Here is a 19403-nt window from a genome sequence, read left to right as displayed (position 1 = left end):
ATACAGGGATCCTGTAGAGTAGCGAGCTGCTTGCTCTCGTTTGGGTTTTCCTCCCATACTGTGTTGGGATAGATATGTAGGAATGCCTCTTACTGTTCTTTTCCATGTTAGTTTTTCTTGGTTTCTGAGATAAAGCATACTGTTTCTTGTATCCCAGGCAGCCATTTTTGATGGTTTTAAATTCTTACTATTCATGTTTGTGTCTAGTTTCAGCTTCTGTATTAAAGTCTAAATTGTACAGAACACTCTTAGCAAATGAGCATGTGCCAGTTTTGATGGTTAGCATATATTTTCACATGTAATAATTTGATTGATATAAATTGCAAAATCTAAGCAGATATTGCCTTTTCAAATGGCACTCATACAAAGTTTTAAAATAGTTAGTTAGATATGTTTAATGAAAATACTATGACTAATGCTGTAACTGTTAGAAGGGAAGCATCTGTGTTTATATGAGCATCATCAGGGGATGTGCCTGTGAGATTATCTTGGAAGTAGAGCTCTGGGCCTTCCATTTTCAGCTCACTGCATTTCCTGTCAGACCCTGAAACCCATTGAAATGTTATGGTTCGATGAGATCCCTTTATGGATGAGAGGATGCCCGACTTTATGGATTGCGTGGGAGTTGGAGGCCTGGTAGGGCCTGTTTGAGAGTAATTGCTTAGCATTGCATTGTTGGTTCAGAAAGTAAAAGTACGGGTAGACATCCACACAAGATGGTCTTTAAACTGTTTCTTGGCATTTATGAGCATGACTTTTTTGTAGTGCCTGAAGTAACAGTAACTTTTAGTTTTAAAATTAGCAAATAAAACTTTAGCATTTAAAACTTAGATATTATATTTTCTATTCTAGCAAGATAGTGATCTTCCAGAAGGAGCCACTGTCCCTGCGTTGGGATTATCAAATAAAGCTGTCTTTCAGGGTAAGGCTTTTGTCTTCAAAATTATTAAACCCACAGTGGTACTTAAACCCCAGTCACACACTTGTGTAATGTCTACCTAATGTTTGTTACAGCTGATTTTTTTTTAAAATCACAATATATGTATCTTTTCTATCACCTATTTCGTGATAAGTACTCTTTGTACACACTCAGACCACTGAAGTAGATGCAGTTTTCACAAAGCATGTTTTTTCCTTTTTTTTTTTTTTTTTTTGAGGCAGACTCTTGCTCTGTCACCCAGGCTGGAGTGCAGTGGCACGCTCTCAGCTCACTGCAACCTCCGCCTCCTGGCTTCAAGTGATTCTCCTGCCTCAGCCTCCCGAGTAGCTGGAACTACAGGCATGTGCTACCACGCCCAGCTGATTTTTGTATTTTTAGTAGAGACGGGGTTTCACCATGTTGGCCAGACTGGTCTGGAATTCCTGACCTCAGGTGATCCACCTGCCTTGGCCTCCCAAACTGCTGTTGTTACAGGTGTGAGCCACCACGCCCTGCCACAAAGTATGTTTTTTGGTGTTAGAACTACAGATGAGAATGTGGGTAACCTGAAGAGCTGGTTGTGTAGTAAACGTTTGGAGACTGTTAGATCAAAGAAAATGGAAAGAACCTTTATGGAGTTGATTAATGCCTCCAGGAGAATGTTTGGAAAATACTGGAGTAATGGAAATACTCTTGCCTTTGGAATCACATGGACACAGCTGTGAATTACACCACTTTGAATTACCACTGCTTTCTATCTGATGGCCTTAATATTGAGACAAGTGAAGGAGCTATAAAAATAGTGACTATATTCTTGATGTGTTTCTTCAAACTAGGAGATACAGCTTCTCAGCCTTCTGATGAAGAGGAGCTGTTAACTAGTACTGGTTTTGAGTATCAGCAGGTGGCCTTTCAGCCCTCCATACTTACTGGTAAGAAGTGACAAAGACAATTTAATAAATCGCTACAACACACAGTATGTTATCTATTGCTGCTGACCTAAATAAGTGCTATAGAATTCACTTTTATATTTGGATGAACATAGAAAAAAAAGCTTCAATTTATTTTAGAGCCTCCCACTGAGGATCATCTTCTGCAGAATACTTTGTGGCCTGAAGTTCAAAAACTGTAAGTTAAACTGTATTTAGCTCTTTGGTCTGATTCTGTCATAACTTCTGACTTTTCCTCCCCACCCCACAATTTGATTTCTCCTTTTTCTTCCTTCTACCTACTTTTTTCCTCCTCCTCTATATATCTCTTAGTGGCTCTTCATAAGGAATGAGAATTAAACCTTACATTTATTTTTATATTACTGTTTATTATGTTCATTAGTTTTGTTTATTCATCCTATTTTTAAAGTAGAGAAGTATAACAATATATGTTTTTTCTTTATTAAAAAGACTTGGCTGGGTACAGTGGCTCACACCTGTGATCACAGCACTTTGGGAGGCTGTAGCAGGAGGATCACTTGAGGCCAGGAGTTTGAGACCAGCCTTGACAACATAGCAAGACCCCATCTCTACAAAAAATGTTTAAAAATTAGCCAGGCATGATGATGTATGCCTGTAGTCCCAAGCTACTTGAGAGGCTGAGGCTGGAGGATTGCTTCTGCCCAGGAATTGGAGGCTGCAGTGAGCCATGATTGCACACTGCACCCCAGCCTGGGTGACAGAGTGAGACCTTGCCTTGAAAAAAAAAAAAAAGACTTAAGTTTTGTTGTTAGTCGTTGTCTTTTTGTCTTTGATGGTTCCTGATGAAAACCTTTCCATGGTTTATTGTTTAGATACTGGCTGGTTGAAAGTAGGAGGTGAAAACTTGTATGTTAATTGTTTGAATGAGTTATATTACTTATAGGAAGCTGGCATTTTTCTCCCATCTCCCTGTCTTTCTCTCAAATGTTTGCCTAGACAAACATATAATGTTCCTTAAAAGAATTGTATGTTAGCTAGAGAGATTGATGTTATTCTTTTTACTTTCAAAAATTGTGTGGCATGAGAATAGATTCATTTGCTAATAGTACATTTTTTTCTTTTTAAATTTTAGATATGGGCATGGTTATGAAATATTTTGTGTTACTTGTAACAGTTCAAAGACTCTGCTTGCCTCAGCTTGTAAGGTACGGAAGTTTACTTTTGATTCTGCTTGGTCACAGGTTATTTGGGTCATCAGGCTCCTGCAAGTTTGGTAATGATTTAGGCAGAACTCTGTGTGAAAGGCCACTAGTGCTTGGTTTTTTGAATCTTACTTTCTCAATTTCTCTTACCCTTCTGTCTCTTCAAAAGCTTATGGTTTCATTTTAAGTCTGTTTCAGCTGCACATTTTGAGCTTTTCTGTGCCCCCCTGCTAAAAGTGATTTAATCAGGTATCTCAAAATGACACCTGCAATCCCAGCTACTCAGGAGCCTGAGACATGAGAATCACTTGAACCCCAGAGGCAGAAGTTGCAGTGAGTCAAGATCGGGCCACTGAACTCCAGCCTGGGTGACAAAGTGAGACTCTGTATATAAAACAACGATATCTCAAAATGACGCCTAAAAATGTGATAAATTTTAAATAATTGGAGTCCTAGAGACACAGGGAAATGAGAAGAGGAAACCTGGAGTGAAGTCCATCAGACTTTTTCTTGAGGACACTCTTGGCACTGACATAAGGTAGATGACTTTTGTATTTACCTGGAAGGATGGTCTTGAATTCATCATTCGGTATTTATCCATATCCTATGGAATGATATAGCAATTATGGAGGATTATCTGAAGGGTCTGAAACCCACACATTCCTCTTAAATTTTCTGAAATTTATTTACTTGTTTTAAATATGATGATAAGAGCTGCCCACCTGCATGGGCTTGTGTCCTTGCTTTTACTGTGGATTTATGCCACTGATCTGCATTGAGAGGCATCATAAGAAATACTGCTGTGCTTCCCCTACACCCACCCTACCCCACTTGTTTATTCCTGGAAATGGTACTGAGAGGACTTCCTTCTCTTATAGGAGCCTTTGGGAAAAATGGAGTTCAGTAGTTCAAATGTCTGGGCTCCTACTGAGCAGATAATTTGTTTCTAACTTAGGGCAGTGTCAATCCTTTAATTGATTTTTTTTTTCCCTTTTTAAGTTGACTCACAACAAGATGTGCATCCTCTAAACATTTTTTAACAGCTTTATTTAGGGTTATTAACATACTATAAATGGTATGTTTAATGTGAACAATTTGGTAAGTTTTGACATGTTTATCCCTGTATAAATCATCACTACAATCAAGATACTGTATATATCCATCAACCCCCAACGTTTTCTGTGCTCTTTGGCAATTCCTCTTTTCTACCTCTCCCTTTCCCCTCCTGTCTCCATCCCTAGGAAACCACTTGTCTGCTTTTTGTCATGATAGAGTAGTTTACATTTTCTAAAATTGTATATAAATAGGATCATGTAAGTATGCACTTTTTTGGTTTCGCTTCTTTCATTCATCATAATTTGAGATTTATCCATATTTTTGCATGCGTCAGTAGTTCATGCCTTCTTAATGCTGAGTAGTTTTACCTTGTACAGATGCACCACCATTTGTTGATCTGTTCACTTATTAATGGACGTTTGGGTTGTTTTCCAGTTTTGGGCTTTTACTGATGGTACAGTTATGAAAATTTATGTGCAAATCTTTGCATGGATATATGCTTTCATTCTCTTGAGTACGTATCTGTGAGTGGAATTGCTGGATGGTATGGTAGATGTATACTTAAAATTTTGAGACAATTGACATGCTCTGTTCTGCAGCGGTTATACATTTTTGCAGCAGTGTATTAGATTTCCAGTTGCTCTGCACCCTCACCAGCACTTAGTATCAGTCTTTTTAACTTTAACCATTCTAGTAAGTGTGTAGCAGCTCATTATGGCTGTGATTTATATTTCTCTAATGATATTAAGCATCTTTTCATGTGCTAATTTTTATCCATATGAAAATATGGTGAAACTATTCAAATCTTTTGCCCGTTATTTATTAGATTGTTTTCTTATTGAGTTTTGAAAAGTTTTTAAAGTTTTTTTTTTTATAGATTTGGGGTACAAGTGCAACTGTGTTACATGGATATATTGTGTCTTGTTACACTCTGGATTTTAGCATACCCATCACCTGAATAGTATACCTTGTACCTTGAGTATTTCATTCCTCAACCCCTCCCACCTTTTGGATTCTCCAGTGTCTACTATTATTCTACAACGTATGTCCTTGTATACCCATTGTTTAGCTCCTGCTTGTAAGCAAGGATGTCTAGTTTTTGGCTTTTTGCTTCTGAGTCATTTCCCACTTAGGAGAATGGCTTCTAGTTGAATCCATTTTGCTGCAGAAGACATGATTTCATTGTTTTTTATGGCTGAGTAGTAGTTCATGGGGTGTGTGTGTGTGTGTGTGTGTGTGTGTTTGTATACACACCACATTTTAAAAATCCAATTATTCATTGATGGACACTGAACAGTTTTTTATATACCCTGGGTACAACTTTATCACATGTGCTTATGTAGATATTTTTTCTCAGTGGCTTGTCATCCTCCTAACAGTGTCTTTCAAATAGCAGATGTTTTATGTTTTGGTGAAGTCCAGTTTATCAATTTTTTTTTTTTAATTAGGCTGTCTTATATCTAATCTGACTCAAGGTCACAAGGATTTTTCTGCTATGTTTTGTTCTAGGAGTTTTGTGGATTTTTAGCTTTTGCCTTTAGACCTATGATACTTTCAAATTAATTCTTGTATTTGTCATGAAGTATAGATTAAAATTGATTTTCTTTTATTGTAGATACCGGTTCCAGCATAATTTTTTTAAAAGACTGTCCCCTTCATCACTGTGTTTTGTCCCTTTGTCTAAAGTCGGTTGTTCATATATGTGGGTCTGTTCCCTAGACTTTATTCGGTTCTATTGATCTTTTTTGATATGATGCCAATACCATACTTTGTTAGTAACAATAGTGTTTTAATAATACATCTTGAAATTAGGAAGTATAGAGTTATTTTGGCTATAGTAGATCCTTTATTTTGCATTTTAGAATCAGCTTAAGAGTTTCTGCAAAAATACCTGCAGGAATTTTAATGGAGATTGCATTGATTCTCTAAATCAATTTGGGGAGAATTTTAACAATATTGAGTATTTTGACATATGAATGCAATATGCCTGTCATTCATTCAGGTCTTTAATTTCTCTCAGGATTGATCTCTTTAAAAGTAAACCCTTTATTTTGGAATAATTTTCATTTTTTTCCCCCTCCATGTCACAGTTTTTCATTTTATTTTTTCCCCCTCCATGTCACAGTTTTGATCATGGAATAATTTTTTAAGATCTGAGAGCTACAGTGAAAAGGAAAAAAAGAAAGAAAGAAAACATGATAATATTAGTCCGATGATTCATTTTTTCTAATCCCAGTCATCTGTAATTCTTCCCAGAGATTAGAAATGGTTGTAGTATGTTATCTTGTAGGAATTTTTTTTGGAATTCAAACAGATAAATAAAATATACTAATAGAAACAATGTGTTGTTTTTAAAATGTTTTCTCTTCAGTTTATTTTTACTTACCAGCTTCATTGTTTCATCTCTGTCCTACAGGCAGCTAAGAAAGAGCATGCAGCTATCATTCTTTGGAACACTACATCTTGGAAACAGGTGCAGAATTTAGTTTTCCACAGTTTGACAGTCACGCAGATGGCCTTCTCACCTAATGACAAGTTCTTACTAGCTGTTTCCAGAGATCGAACCTGGTCATTGTGGAAAAAGCAGGATACAATCTCACCTGAGTTCGGTAAAACAGCTTCTGACTGGGAAAGTTATTAGTGAAACAGTTATGTCCATTTTATCTTCATTAAGCAGCTTTAGTTAAGAGAAAGATAACAGAGTGAAGGGTAGAGCCTCATGTCTTTGAAGCCTTTCAAAGTTCTTGGATAACTGAGGAAGACTTGACCTTCCTTCTAAGATTTAAATGGAGATGATCTTTATTTGGGTTGACCTACTTGTGATTATGTAATCAAGATGGCATGTATTCAGATATCTCAGTTCAAGAAACATAAACATCTGTATGTAGGAAGTTAGGTTTTGCAAATGGTGATAGAATCTACCACAAAACCTAATGGATGACGTATCCTGAGCTAGGATTTTATGGGACAGGAATAATGAAGATACAACTAAGAAAACTCATGGTTGAGTGGTTTCTTCTCTCTGAACTATTTTATTAATATAGTACCATTTTAAATTATGAAATATAGAGGAAACCATTATCCTTAGCTTTTTCCTACCCTCTCCAGTCACCTCCTTCATTGAGAAGGGCATATTAGGCATCCATCTGGATAACATGACCCCTAAGCAAGGTGTTAGCCCACCTACCCACATTCTACTCTGAACCTGGCATAAACTGAAGAAAAAAAGAGGACTAAAAACCTTTGTGTAGTTGGGGCAGTGGCCTATTCCTGTTCCCCCAGTTTCTTTTGGCGGATAAGTTCTAGAGAGTGTTTAAAGTATATTTGCATTGTTTAATCCTGTTTTTAATTTTTCCATTGATGAGACTCGCATACAGTTTGGTTTTGTGATACTTCTAGTCTCTTTGTTTCTTGTGTTTTAGGGAACACCCAGGGACTGTAAAGTATACTCAGCAATATGTTTTAGAACAGACTGTTTTCTTTTGCATCACTAATCTTTTCCTAACATGCAGCATTTACTGTTTAAAAAGCTAAAGTCGGTCAGGCATAGTGGCTCATGCATGTGATCCCAGCACTTTGGGGAGGCCGAGGTGGGCAGATCACCTGAGGTCAGGAGTTGAAGACCAGCCTGGCCAACATGGTGAAACCCCGTCTCTACTAAAAATACAAAAATTGGCCGGGCGTGGTGGTGTACGCCTGTAATCCCAGCTACTTGGGAGGCTGAGGCAGGAGAATCGTTTCAACCCAGGAGGCAGAGGTTGCAGTGAGCCAAGATGGCGCCATTGCACTCCAGCCTAGGCGACAGAGCAAGACTCTGTCTCAACAAAATTAAAAATAAGTTAAAGTTGGACAGGTGCGGTGGCTAACACCTGTAATCCCACCACTTTGGGAGGCCCAGGCAGGTGGGTCATTTGAAGTCAGAAGTTTGAGACCAGCCTGGCCAATATGGTGAAATCCCATCTCTACTAAAAAAATGTAAAACTTAGCCAGGCATAGTGGTGCATGCCTGTAAGCTACTCAGGAGGCTGAGACAGGAGGATTGCATGAACCCAGGAGATGAAGGTTGCAGTGAGTGGAGATCCCACCACAGCACTCCAGCTGGGGCATTAGAGTGAGACTTCCTCCCCCTGCAAAAAAGAAAATTGTATTAATAACATATTTGTTAATTTGTTATATCTTTATGGATTATGGAGTAATAATAGATACACTCTTATTCCCTCCTCATAAACAGTTATGTGGTTTTTTTGTTTTTTAGGGTTTTTTTTTTTTTTTTTGAGACAGAGTTTCCCACTTGTTCCCCAGGCTGGAGTGCAGTGGTATGATCTCAGCTCACTGCAGCCTCCGCCTCCTGGGTTCAAGCGATTCTCCTGCCTCAGCCTCCTGAGTAGCTGGGATTAAAGGCACCTGCTACCACACCTGGCTAATTTTTTGTATTTTTAGTAGAGACAGGGTTTCATCATGTTGGGCAGGCTGGTCTTGAACTCCTGACCTCAGGTGATCCACCCACCTCTGCCTCCCAAAAGTACAGGGATTACAGGCGTGAGCCACCATGCCTGGCCAACAGTTAGGTGTGTTAGGTTTAGTCCATATAAGGGCTAGAAGTTGCCTTACGCTTAAATCTTAAAAGGAAAATATTTTCTTAAGATTTCTTTTTTCAAACATTAAGTGGTGCATTAATCTTTTTTCTATAGCCTAATATGCAAATCTGCCTACTTTGAGTAAGGCTAAATAGCTTCAGGCTTCTTCTATAGGCGTGAGTTGAACTTCAGTTGAGTGTTTGGAAGATGTTTGTCATCAGTCACTAGAGAGTGACCAGTCAGTACGAAAGCATTCCCTGCTAGAAAAATAGCTATGTCCACAGCCTTCTGGTGAGGGATTGGTTGCCTGGCTTCAGTCTATTTCAAAAGTCAGTGCATATAAATTGAATATTAAGTCATATGGTGTATGTGGCACTTAAACATCACTTCCTAACAGGTAAAAACCCAGCTTTCTCTGCTTTCTGAATAGTGTATACATATTTCTTTCAGAGCCAGTTTTTAGTCTTTTTGCCTTCACCAACAAAATTACTTCTGTGCATAGTAGAATTATTTGGTCTTGTGATTGGAGTCCTGATAGCAAGTATTTCTTCACTGGGAGTCGAGACAAAAAGGTAATTATTTAAAAACTTAATATTTTTTCAAATGTAAAAATAATATTTTTATAGGTATGTTTGAATAAAAAATGCATAATCCTGCCTTTCTGTTACAGCTTTTAAAAATCAGCCATGTATTCCTTTCTGTTTTTCATATATGTACATATAAAAAAAGACTTTTCTTATTAAATTCTATAAGTAAATTTCTCTGAAATGTCAAAAGTATGAGGAGAAGACCTTTCAGACATATGACCTTCATCAAATGGTCCCAGTGGAAGAAGAGTAATAAATGAAATTAATCGAGACCGAGAAACCAGGAGGGCAGCGGGAGGTAGGGGAATAAGGGAAAAACTATTTTCTAGTTTTCATACTTTTATGAATTTAACATTTTTCTGTAATAAATGATTGTTACCTTTTCATTTGGTGCTAGAAGTGGGTGGAGTATGACTGACCCAAGCTTTAAAAAAAGTCAAAACAAAGTAGCTAGGAATTTTTTTTTTTTTTTTTTTTGAGACAGGGTCTCGGGTGCAGTGGTACAGTCACGGCTCACTGCAGCCTGGACCTTCTGGGCCCAAGTAATTTTCCCACCTCGGCCTCAGCCTCCCAAGTAGGTGGGACTACAGGTACTCACCACCACGCCCAGCCAGTGTTTTAATTGTGTAGAGATAGGGTCTTGCCATGTTGCCAGGCTGGTCCCAAACTCCTGGGCGCAAGCAGTCCTCCCACTTTGGCCTCCCAAAGTGTTGGAATTACAGGCATGAGCCACCACACCCAGCCTCGGAGTATGTTCTCCAACATGACCTTCACCTTTGTTCTCTGGGAAATGTCCACCTCACCTCTGGTCTTTCCTTTGTTTTCATACTCTTTAAAATATCCTTTTGTTCCTATAGACTAGAGGTGGTGAAGCAATTTAGTGTTGCCATTCCTCTCCCTGCCATCTTTAGTCACAGACAAGGTACAGATCACTGAAGTGGAGGGCTAGCACAAGCAGGGTGTCACTCAGGCTAAACACTTCCATGTCAGCCTCTATGGCAGACTTTACGTCTCAGACCCTCCCTTCTGTTCATTTGCCTATTCTTTCTTTCTTGGCATTGGTGTGCCTGTGCTGTGCTTGATGCTGAGGAAGAAGGACTGCTTCTGTCCCCCACAATCATACTGTATTAATCGTTTTCATGCTGCTATAAAGAACTGCCTGAGACTGGGTAATTTATAAAGGAAAGAGGTTTAATTGGCTCACAGTTCCTCAGAGCTGGGGAGGCCTCAGGAAACTCAGTCATGGCAGAAGGTGAAGCAAACACGTCCTTCTTCACGTGGTGGCAGGAGAAAGAAGTGCTGAGCAAAAGCGGGAAGCCTCTTATAAAACCATCAGATCTCGTGAGAACTCACTATCATTAGAAGAGCATGGAGGTAACCGCCCCCATGATCCGATTACCTCCTACTGTGTCCGTCCCACAACATATGGGGATTATGGGAACTACAATTCAAGATGAGATTTGGGTGGGGACACAGCCAAACCATATCACATGCCTATAGAACATGGTCCAGCTGCTACTCTCAGGGATCCAGCAGACAAAGCAGCATTCGCTGGACATTCTCTGAAATGTACTTCTGCTTGCTTGGACAAAGCCTTCTGCTCAGAATCTTGCTTTGGTTCTGCATTTTGCTACTGTTGTCCACTTCACTTCTCTCTCCATTTCTTCTTTTTTTTTTTTTTTTGAGATGGAGTTTCACTCTTGTTGCCTAGGCTGGAGTGCAGTGGTGTGATCTTGGCTCACTGCAACCCCCGCCTCCCAGGTTCAGGCGATTCTCCTGCCTCAGCCTCCTGAGTAGCTGGGATTACAGGCACCCACCACCACGCCCGGCTAATTTTTTGTATTTTTAGTAGAAACGGGGTTTCATCATGTTGGCCAGGCTGGTTTTGAACTCCTGGCCTCAAGCAGTCCACCCGTCTCGACCTCCGAAACTGCTAGGATTATAGGTGTGAGCCACCACACCCAGCCCACTCTCCATTTCTTTGTGACCATTCACACATCCTTGAGGCATGAGCTTCCAGGGAAGCCTCATTTCATGAGGGATATCATCTAGGTCAGGTTTTCCTCATAGCTGAGTAGATTCCCTGAGCAATGGACAGTGTAGAGGAAGAGCTAGAAAGCTGATTAGTTCTTTTTTTTTTTTTTTTTTTTTTTGAGACAGAGTTTCACTCTTGTTGCCCAGGCTGGAGTGCAGTGGCACGATCTTGGCTCACTGCAACCTCTGCCTCCTAGGTTCAAGCGATTCTCCTGCCTCAGCCTCCTTAGCAGCTGGGATTACAGGCATCCGCCACCACGCCCAGCTTATTTTTTATATTTTTAGTGGAGACTGGGTTTTACTATGTTGGCCAGGCTGGTCTCGAACTCCTGACCTCAGGCAATCCACCCGCCTCGCCCTCCCAAAATGCTGGGATTACAGGCATGAGCCACCGCGCCCAGCCCGAAAGCTGATTAGTTCTTAAACATTTTGTGGTAGCTTCTTGGGGAAGTGCGTGAGCCTACTGATGGGACTCCACTGGATCAGAACCAATTTGTGAGTATAGAAGGCACATTAGACACCTCTCTGTGGTCACTGGGCAAGAACGCTTTGTCTTTGGACCAAGGTGAGCTCTCAGAGATGCATGTCTGCTGTACCGTGCCTTCTTTGTGATGCTTGAAATGTTCTCAAGTCCTGGCACATCATACACGAATGTAAATGATGCATTTTTAAAAATACCAGAGCAAATACTTTGTTTTATCTTTGCCAATGAAACTGTAGTACATTGCTAGAAACCTTGCAAAGAGAAGGCTTTACAGTGTGTGATCTGTCTGTATTAGGTGGTTGTCTGGGGTGAGTGCGACTCCACTGATGACTGTATTGAGCACAACATTGGCCCCTGCTCCTCAGTCCTGGACGTGGGTGGGGCTGTGACAGCTGTCAGCGTCTGCCCAGCGCTCCACCCTTCTCAACGGTCAGTCTCCGTGTGGGGCTTAGTTTTAAGAGGACCACTTGGTTTCTTAATATGTAGCCCTTATGTCATTTCATTTGTGAATTCTCCTAGCCTCTGAGTTACTGTCTTTTTTTTTCTTTTTCTTTTTTCTGTTTTTTTTTTTTTTTTGAGATGGAGTCTCACTCTGTCGCTCAGGCTGGAATGCAGTGGCATGATCTCTGCTCACTGCAACCCCTGCCTTCTGAGTTGAAGCGATTCTCCTGCCTCAGCCACCCAAGTAGGTGGGATTACAGGCATGTGCCATCGCGCCTGGCTCATTTTTTTGTATTTTTAGTAGAGATGGGGTTTCACCATGTTGGTCAGGCAGGTCTTAATCTCCTGATCTCAACTGATCCACCTGCCTCGGCCTCCCAAAGTGCTGGGATTACAGGCGTATGCCACCGTGCCTGGCCTGAGTTACTGTCTTTTCCAAAATGCTTATGTTTCTCATAATAATTTTTAGATTGATAGAACCTAATGATTCAGAATGTAAAATACAGGTTAGGAATGTGGCTCAAAGATTCTTACTTCACCAAATCTAGGACTATAATACTTTCTCTGTAACAAGCATCTTCAGTGGAACAAGGGTCCCTGCAGCCAGCTGGGGAAACACTGGCTCGTGGGCTTTGCCAACAGAGGACACAGATAAATCTGTGTGCAGCCCCTGTAAAGAGGAGGCTCCTTGAGGACACAGCAGAGCAGTGCAGCATGTCCTGGGCTGATGCCTGCAGAGTCTTTTGTAAGGCAGGGACAGTTGGGACACTGTGAAGAACTACTTTAGAGCAATGACGGAGATAACAATTTCATGCTAAGTTAATCACTTTTGTCCCCCTCCCTTAAAAACAGATATGTGGTTGCAGTAGGATTGGAGTGTGGAAAGATTTGCTTATATACCTGGAAAAAGACTGATCAAGTTCCAGAAATAAATGACTGGACCCACTGTGTAGAAACAAGTCAAAGGTATTTCTTTCCTATTTTTGTTTCCATCAGATTAACTAGAAATTGTGGGGTCTTTCGTGGCAAATTTTATGCCACATTTTCATGGAGAGGGACATATATCTGTATTCGTTGTGTCTACCACTGTTTTGTGGTAATCTGAAATTGATACATGTGGTAATCTTAAATTGATACATCGCACTTGATTTTTAAAAGTTTGCTTGACCAAATGGCTTGCATGCATAATATTATTTTTATAAACAACCGTTTGAGACGAAAGTGATTTTCATAATGGTGTGTTGTAGAATTTGACTACAGTAGATTCTTAATTTGATTCAAAATGTTTGTGATTTTTAAAAATATTCTGGATTGTACTTTGGTAGTTGTATCCTTATGATTGAGCCCCTTTACCTCAAAAGATTCTATAGTGGAGCTTTCAGGCATAGCAAGGCTTATGCCCTGGGCCTCATGCATTTGCCACCTGAGCTGGCATAGAGCACCTGCTGTTTACAACCTCCTCCCCATCCCACCCACCTAGACAGCAGGGATCACTTTTAATCTACCCTTTTACAGGTTTTATTCTTTGTGTGTGTGTGTGAGACAGGGTCTCACTCTGTCACCTGGGCTAGAGTGCAGTGGCAAGATCCCAGCTCACTGCAACCTCCGCCTCCCAGGCTCAATCAATCTTCCTACCTTAGCCTCCCAAATAGCTGGGACTACAGACACACACCACCGTGCCCGGCTAATTTTTTTTTGTATTTTTAGTAGAGATGGGGTTTCATTGTGTTGGCCAGGCTGGTCTCCATCTCCTGGGCTCAAGCAATCCTCTTGTCTTGGCCTCCCAAAGTGCCAGAGTTACAGGCATGGGCCACTGTGCCTGGCCCACATTTTATTCTTTAAAAATGCCTAAATGTGGCTGGGTGTGTTGGCTCATGGTCTCTACCAGTGAGACCCCTGGTCTCTACCAAAAATAAAAGAAATTAGCCAGGTGTCATGGTGCATGACTGTGGGTCCCAGCTACTTGGAAGGGTGAAGTGGGAGGATCACTTGAGCCCAGGAGGTTGAGGCTGCAGCAAGCCATAATCACACCATTGCACTCCAGCCTGGGTGAGTGAGAGCCTGTTCCCCCCAAAAAAGTATAAACGTTCAGAAAGCTACTAATATTATTCTGTGTTATATTTTCTTAGGCTTTTTCAACCTTCATATATCTGTACTGTTGAAAATACAATTTCAAATAGCAATTTCAAATGACAATATGATGAGGGTGAGTGCTTAATGGGGAGAGATTTATGAGCAATGTCTTTTATAAGATATTTCATCCAGCAGATCTTGTCTCCATGTCAGCCAAGCATGTTAGTGCTCATTATAATTATATTTATTAAAATAAGATATTGCCATGCCCCCATGGCTTCTCTCCTGCCTCTCTGGGCTGGGTTTAGCAGTTGAACTAGTTTGTGCTGTTGGCTTGCCGAAGAGGGAAGAAATCTGTTGAAATTCCATGCTTCAGGCATTTGAAATTTTCTCTCTTCCTGGGCACCCCTTCCTTCCACTTTGCCTGCCCACAGTGCTCCCTTCACCTCTAACCTGGTGTGAAGACCTCTTCAATGGCCCCCATGTGGGACACTGGTGGGAAGTCCCTTAGAAAGTGCAGGAAGGGAACATGTATAGAATTTGATTTTTTGTCTGAAGGGGTTGTTTTTTTCTTTGGTCATTATAGTGACTTAGGATTTGCAAGATGGAACTAATGCATGACTTAACATATTATATTATTTGGATTGCGAATATTTCAGTTACCAAGTTCCAAGTACCTTTCAAATGAAAGCTTTTGCTAGTAGTAAGATTTACAAAGGTAATATAAGCAAACACTACCCTTTAGGTTGGTTTGCCAAACTCCCTATCTTCTTAAATGTGACATGTTAATATTCTGGATTTAAAGGACATTACCAAAAAAAAAAAAGAAAAAAAAAGAAACCCACTATCTCAAAGCTTACATAGCCAAACAAGTACTGTTCCTCAAAGTAGCTCCCTTGGAAAGAATTATACCACATATGTTTATTTCAGTGATTTCACTACTTCAAATCATTCTTTTAATGAAATGAGATAACTTTAATCCATAATAATTGAGATTCCAGTGATGTTGCTATCACTTAAAATGTTCTTGGAACTTCTCTGTAGGAATTTTGTTCAGAACTAGCTTACTAGTGATGCAAGAAAACAAATTATAATGCCTTTTATAATATTACTTATTTTTCAATCATTTCCTCTTTTTAAAGCTTGCCATTCATATCTATTAAGCTTGCCATTTATATTTATTATAAAGCTTACTTCCGGGTGCTTTCAACAGTCAGATTCATCCTCAAAGGAATATGAGCTATCATTGAGAGTACTCAAATCATAGTCTGCATAATATGGAAGCATTTTCTCTAGAATAATTTCAGAAAACAGTTGAAGCACAGCAGCCAGAGTGACTATTTGTAAGGGCACGCAGTCATCTTGTTGCATAGGTTCAGGAGGACTGATTTTTAAAATGGGTTTCATGACTTCATTCTTCCCTTTTAATCATGAGAATGCATCTGGTGACAGGGACTGTCAGCAAATGAAAGTGTAATGTGTGTACTCTGGTATTGTTTTCAGTGTTTACTGCCCTAAAACCTACTTAGGTTTTTCACTTTATTCCTTTTTGGTTTGGGAAGCTAATTTGCAGGTTAAATTTATAGAAGATGTATTTTCATAGAGATTTGTTCCTAACATACGTTGGTAACATTCTGGGTCTGCCTTTTTAAAGGGCTAGGGAGGTAGGGGGTAGGGAGCATTAATACGATGGTCTTGCCCAAGGTCACGCAGTTAGAGGTCACACTGGAGACCAAGACTCTTGCATTGTGCAGTACATTAAATCTGTCATTGTCTTTCTTTATCCAGTAGTAAAAATGCAATTCCATCCACCTCACAGGGATGTCAAAAGAATAAAATAATCTAGAATATATTGTAAAGTTAAAATTGTTATAAATTTAGTAATGTTATCTAAAAGACTAACTTGAATATCCATTTCATGAAATTCCATTGATCATTAAAACAGCATTCATTTAAAAAAATTTTTATTTTTTGTTTTTTTTTAAACAACATTTGACAGATTCGTTGTCTGTGTCTTGCTCGTTTTGGTGATGTTATTGCCAGTGAGTAAGATTAAAATTTAGTCTTGCAGTTTTAAGTAAATATAGTAAAATATTTTCCAGGTTAAAATAAAATGGCTAAAATGTTAATGATGGTATTTTAAAACCTGTACATTTCAATTTTCAGGTTTTAACTTCCATTCATGTTTACACCATTAATTGGAAAAACATTTCATGATTTTTCTATCTTTGTTTTAGCCAAAGTCATACACTGGCTATCAGAAAATTATGCTGGAGGAATTGCAGTGGAAAAACTGAACAGAAGGAAGCAGAAGGTGCTGAGTGGTTACACTTTGCAAGCTGTGGTGAAGATCACACTGTGAAGATACACAGAGTCAATAAATGTGCACTGTAATGGACTTAATAACTACATGCTTGCAGTCACTGGTGTCTTAAAATATTATCATGTAAACAGGTCATCTTTACCTTCATAACTGAACTGAGTTTCTGTTTTTTTTGTTTTTTTTTTTTTTTTGAGATGGAGTCTTGCTTTGTCGCAACCTCCACCTCCCAGGTTCAAGCGATTCTCTTTCTTCAGCCTCCTGAGTAGCTGGGACTAGAGGCACACACCGCCATGCCTGGCAAATTTTTGTATTTTTAGTGGAAACTGGGTTTCACCGTTGGCCAGGCTGGTCTCAAACTCCTCGTCTCAGGTGATCTGCTTGCCTCGGCCTCCCAAAGTGCTGGGATTACAGGCGTGAGCCACTGCGCCCAGCCTGAGTTTCATTTTTTAAGTCATGTAGCAGTAGTCGTTATTTCAGTGCTAGACCCTTTGAAATGCGATGAAAGCTATGGACCCTTCGCTTTGTTATATAACATATGCACACATACCCAGAACTTTGCACATACGTTCAGAGATTCCTAGACCTGCAGACCTGCCTCTGTGTGTCCCAATTTAAGAACATCTGTTCTTTCTTCATGACTGGATTTGCCCAATTTTGTATTATTTTGGGACTTCATTTGTCCCTCTTTGGGACATTTCCTTATTTATTGCCCCCTTCAGAGTAGACGTAGAAAATAAAGAGAGGAAACCTAGATTACTTAATTTTTATTTTAACATTTTCTATAGATAAGCATACCACGCCAAGTGTGCTCTGTCTTGATCCCCTTCTTTCTGCCAGACATTGTAGAGTTTCGCAAGCAGTTGTAGGTTTGAGCTGCAGCCAATCATTTCTTTTTTTTTTTTTGAGACGGAGTCTCGCTCTGTCGCCCAGGCTGGAGTGCAGTGGCGCAATCTCGGCTCACTGCAAGCTCCGCCTCCCGGGTTCACGCCATTCTCCTGCCTCAGCCTCTCCGAGTAGCTGGGACTACAGGCGCCCACCACCACGCCCGGCTAGTTTTTAGTAGAGACGAGGTTTCACCGTGGTCTCGATCTCCTGACCTCGTGATCCGCCTGCCTCGGCCTCCGAAAGTGCTGGGATTACAAGCGTGAGCCACTGTGCCCAGCCCAATCATTGCTTTTATTCTTTAAAAGTACATAGATTCGTCTTTTAGGGCTTTACTGAAAGTAAAATATCCTGACATTTAAACTGACAGATGTAGGAGGTAAAAAATAGAGTTCTGAAACATTTGAATTTATGTGATAGCTGAAGTCACGAGATGAGGGATGTATGTCCCCCAGGGAGGATGCAGAAAGAAGAAAAGGGTGCTGGAAACAGCATGTCAGTTGTGCCAGCTGAGGGCTGGAGGCAGCCAGGAGAGTTGGGAGCCTGGGTGTTGGGTGGAGAGAGGTTAACAGGGAAGACATGGGAAGTACTGTGAAGGCTGGTGTAAGCAGAGGACTACTCCAACCCTGTTGGAACATAAGAGCTATTTGGCAGATTGACAATGCAGTGACAGCTGTGTATAATAAATGTGTTGAAAGGAGGAAGGTGAGGATTTTCTTGGTGGGAGTTTATGCTATTATTTAACATATTTTGCTTCCAAAGGGGTTAAGATGTTTTACCTAAATGAAAGTTTCTAGGTCAGTGCTATACAATATTTCTAATCTGTGTTTTATAGTGTGAGCTACATATGTAATTTTAAAATTTTCAAGTAGCCACATAATAAACAGGTGAAATTTAATGACATATTTCCTTTAATACAGTATATCCAAAATATTATTATGTCAACCTATAATCAGTATAAAAACCTGTTACTGAAATATTTTATAGGGCCCATCTCAGTTCAGACTAGCCACATTTAAGTGCTTCATAGCCACATGTGGCTCATGGCCATCCGTATTTGGACGATGTACTTTAGACTATTGCACCTGTATACTCTTGTGCCCTCAGCTGGGGGATGGGATGTGTGTACGTGTATACCAAGGCAGTGAGCATCTGAGCTTTGAACCTCAAAGACCAAAATGCCCTGCCCATTTCCCTGCTTATCAGCTGAGGAATCTTTACCCACATTGACACATGGGTTTGTTCTGACCCATGTGCATGCAGGCTTCCAGAGCAGATTCAGAGGCCTAACTTAGTCCTTTAGCTTCCCTCCCAGCACAGAACTCCCAAGGTTATCTGAAAGTAGGCCTCGCCTAGAGAGACTGAGTTTTCAAGTTGTCAGTTTTCCCAAATGGTCCTCAAGCATCTTCCTCAGGAATCACCTTACAGTTTAGCAAACATTCAGAGGACTTGCTACACATCTGGGCAGTCTGCATTGTAATTCATATGTGTTTACACATTTGTGTCTTCATCTGCTGAAGCACCTTTGAACCATATTGTAAGTCATAATATCTGAAGCAATTATTATGAGTTGTAGTAATTCATAATATTGAAGCGATTCATAATATCTGAAGCAATCCCCAGATACGAGTTAGGCATGGCCCTGTTCTGAGCAGGATGGCAAAAGTGGCAGTCTATGACGCAGCCGTTGTTACCCCAGGCTATTACTAAATGGTGGTGGTGGTTTTATCTTAATTAAAATGACATCACCAACAATGGGCCCTTTCCTGTCTGCCAGGAAAAGTTTTCTGTAGTGACACACGTGTTGTGTGTGTATGTGTGCGTTTGAGGCTATGTTACTTATTGCTACAGCAGTTCAAAATGATTTGGAAAAAGACAACGCTGGTCATTGATATGTATACTGATGTGTTTAAG

General features: G+C 40.2%; 1 protein-coding gene across 2 annotated transcripts in view; it reads left to right on the top strand.

Annotated features, from left to right (window-relative positions):
* ELP2 (elongator acetyltransferase complex subunit 2) overlaps window positions 1-16762 on the top strand; it is a 44785-nt gene extending 28023 nt beyond the window's left edge. The window contains exons 14-22 of one of the 2 annotated variants that reach the window (XR_004029642.1): window positions 853-922; window positions 1756-1851; window positions 1990-2047; window positions 2963-3035; window positions 6505-6561; window positions 9116-9237; window positions 12066-12199; window positions 13064-13177; window positions 16522-16757. Coding sequence is in view for 1 of the 2 variants with exons in the window: in XM_030810563.1 (XP_030666423.1) it covers window positions 853-922; window positions 1756-1851; window positions 1990-2047; window positions 2963-3035; window positions 6505-6697; window positions 9116-9237; window positions 12066-12199; window positions 13064-13177; window positions 16522-16678 (1017 nt within the window). In the remaining variant the exon portion in view is untranslated. Of the gene's footprint in view, window positions 1-852; window positions 923-1755; window positions 1852-1989; window positions 2048-2962; window positions 3036-6504; window positions 6698-9115; window positions 9238-12065; window positions 12200-13063; window positions 13178-16521 lie in introns of both variants that reach the window. The other variant, XM_030810563.1, reaches the window with a different exon arrangement.
* The last annotated feature ends 2641 nt before the right edge of the window (window positions 16763-19403 follow it).

This window comes from Nomascus leucogenys, chromosome 4, assembly GCF_006542625.1.
Source record: "Nomascus leucogenys isolate Asia chromosome 4, Asia_NLE_v1, whole genome shotgun sequence".
NCBI lineage: Eukaryota > Metazoa > Chordata > Mammalia > Primates > Hylobatidae > Nomascus > Nomascus leucogenys.
Note: the sequence above shows the minus strand (reverse complement) of the source record. Positions and strands in the feature narration are given on the sequence as shown.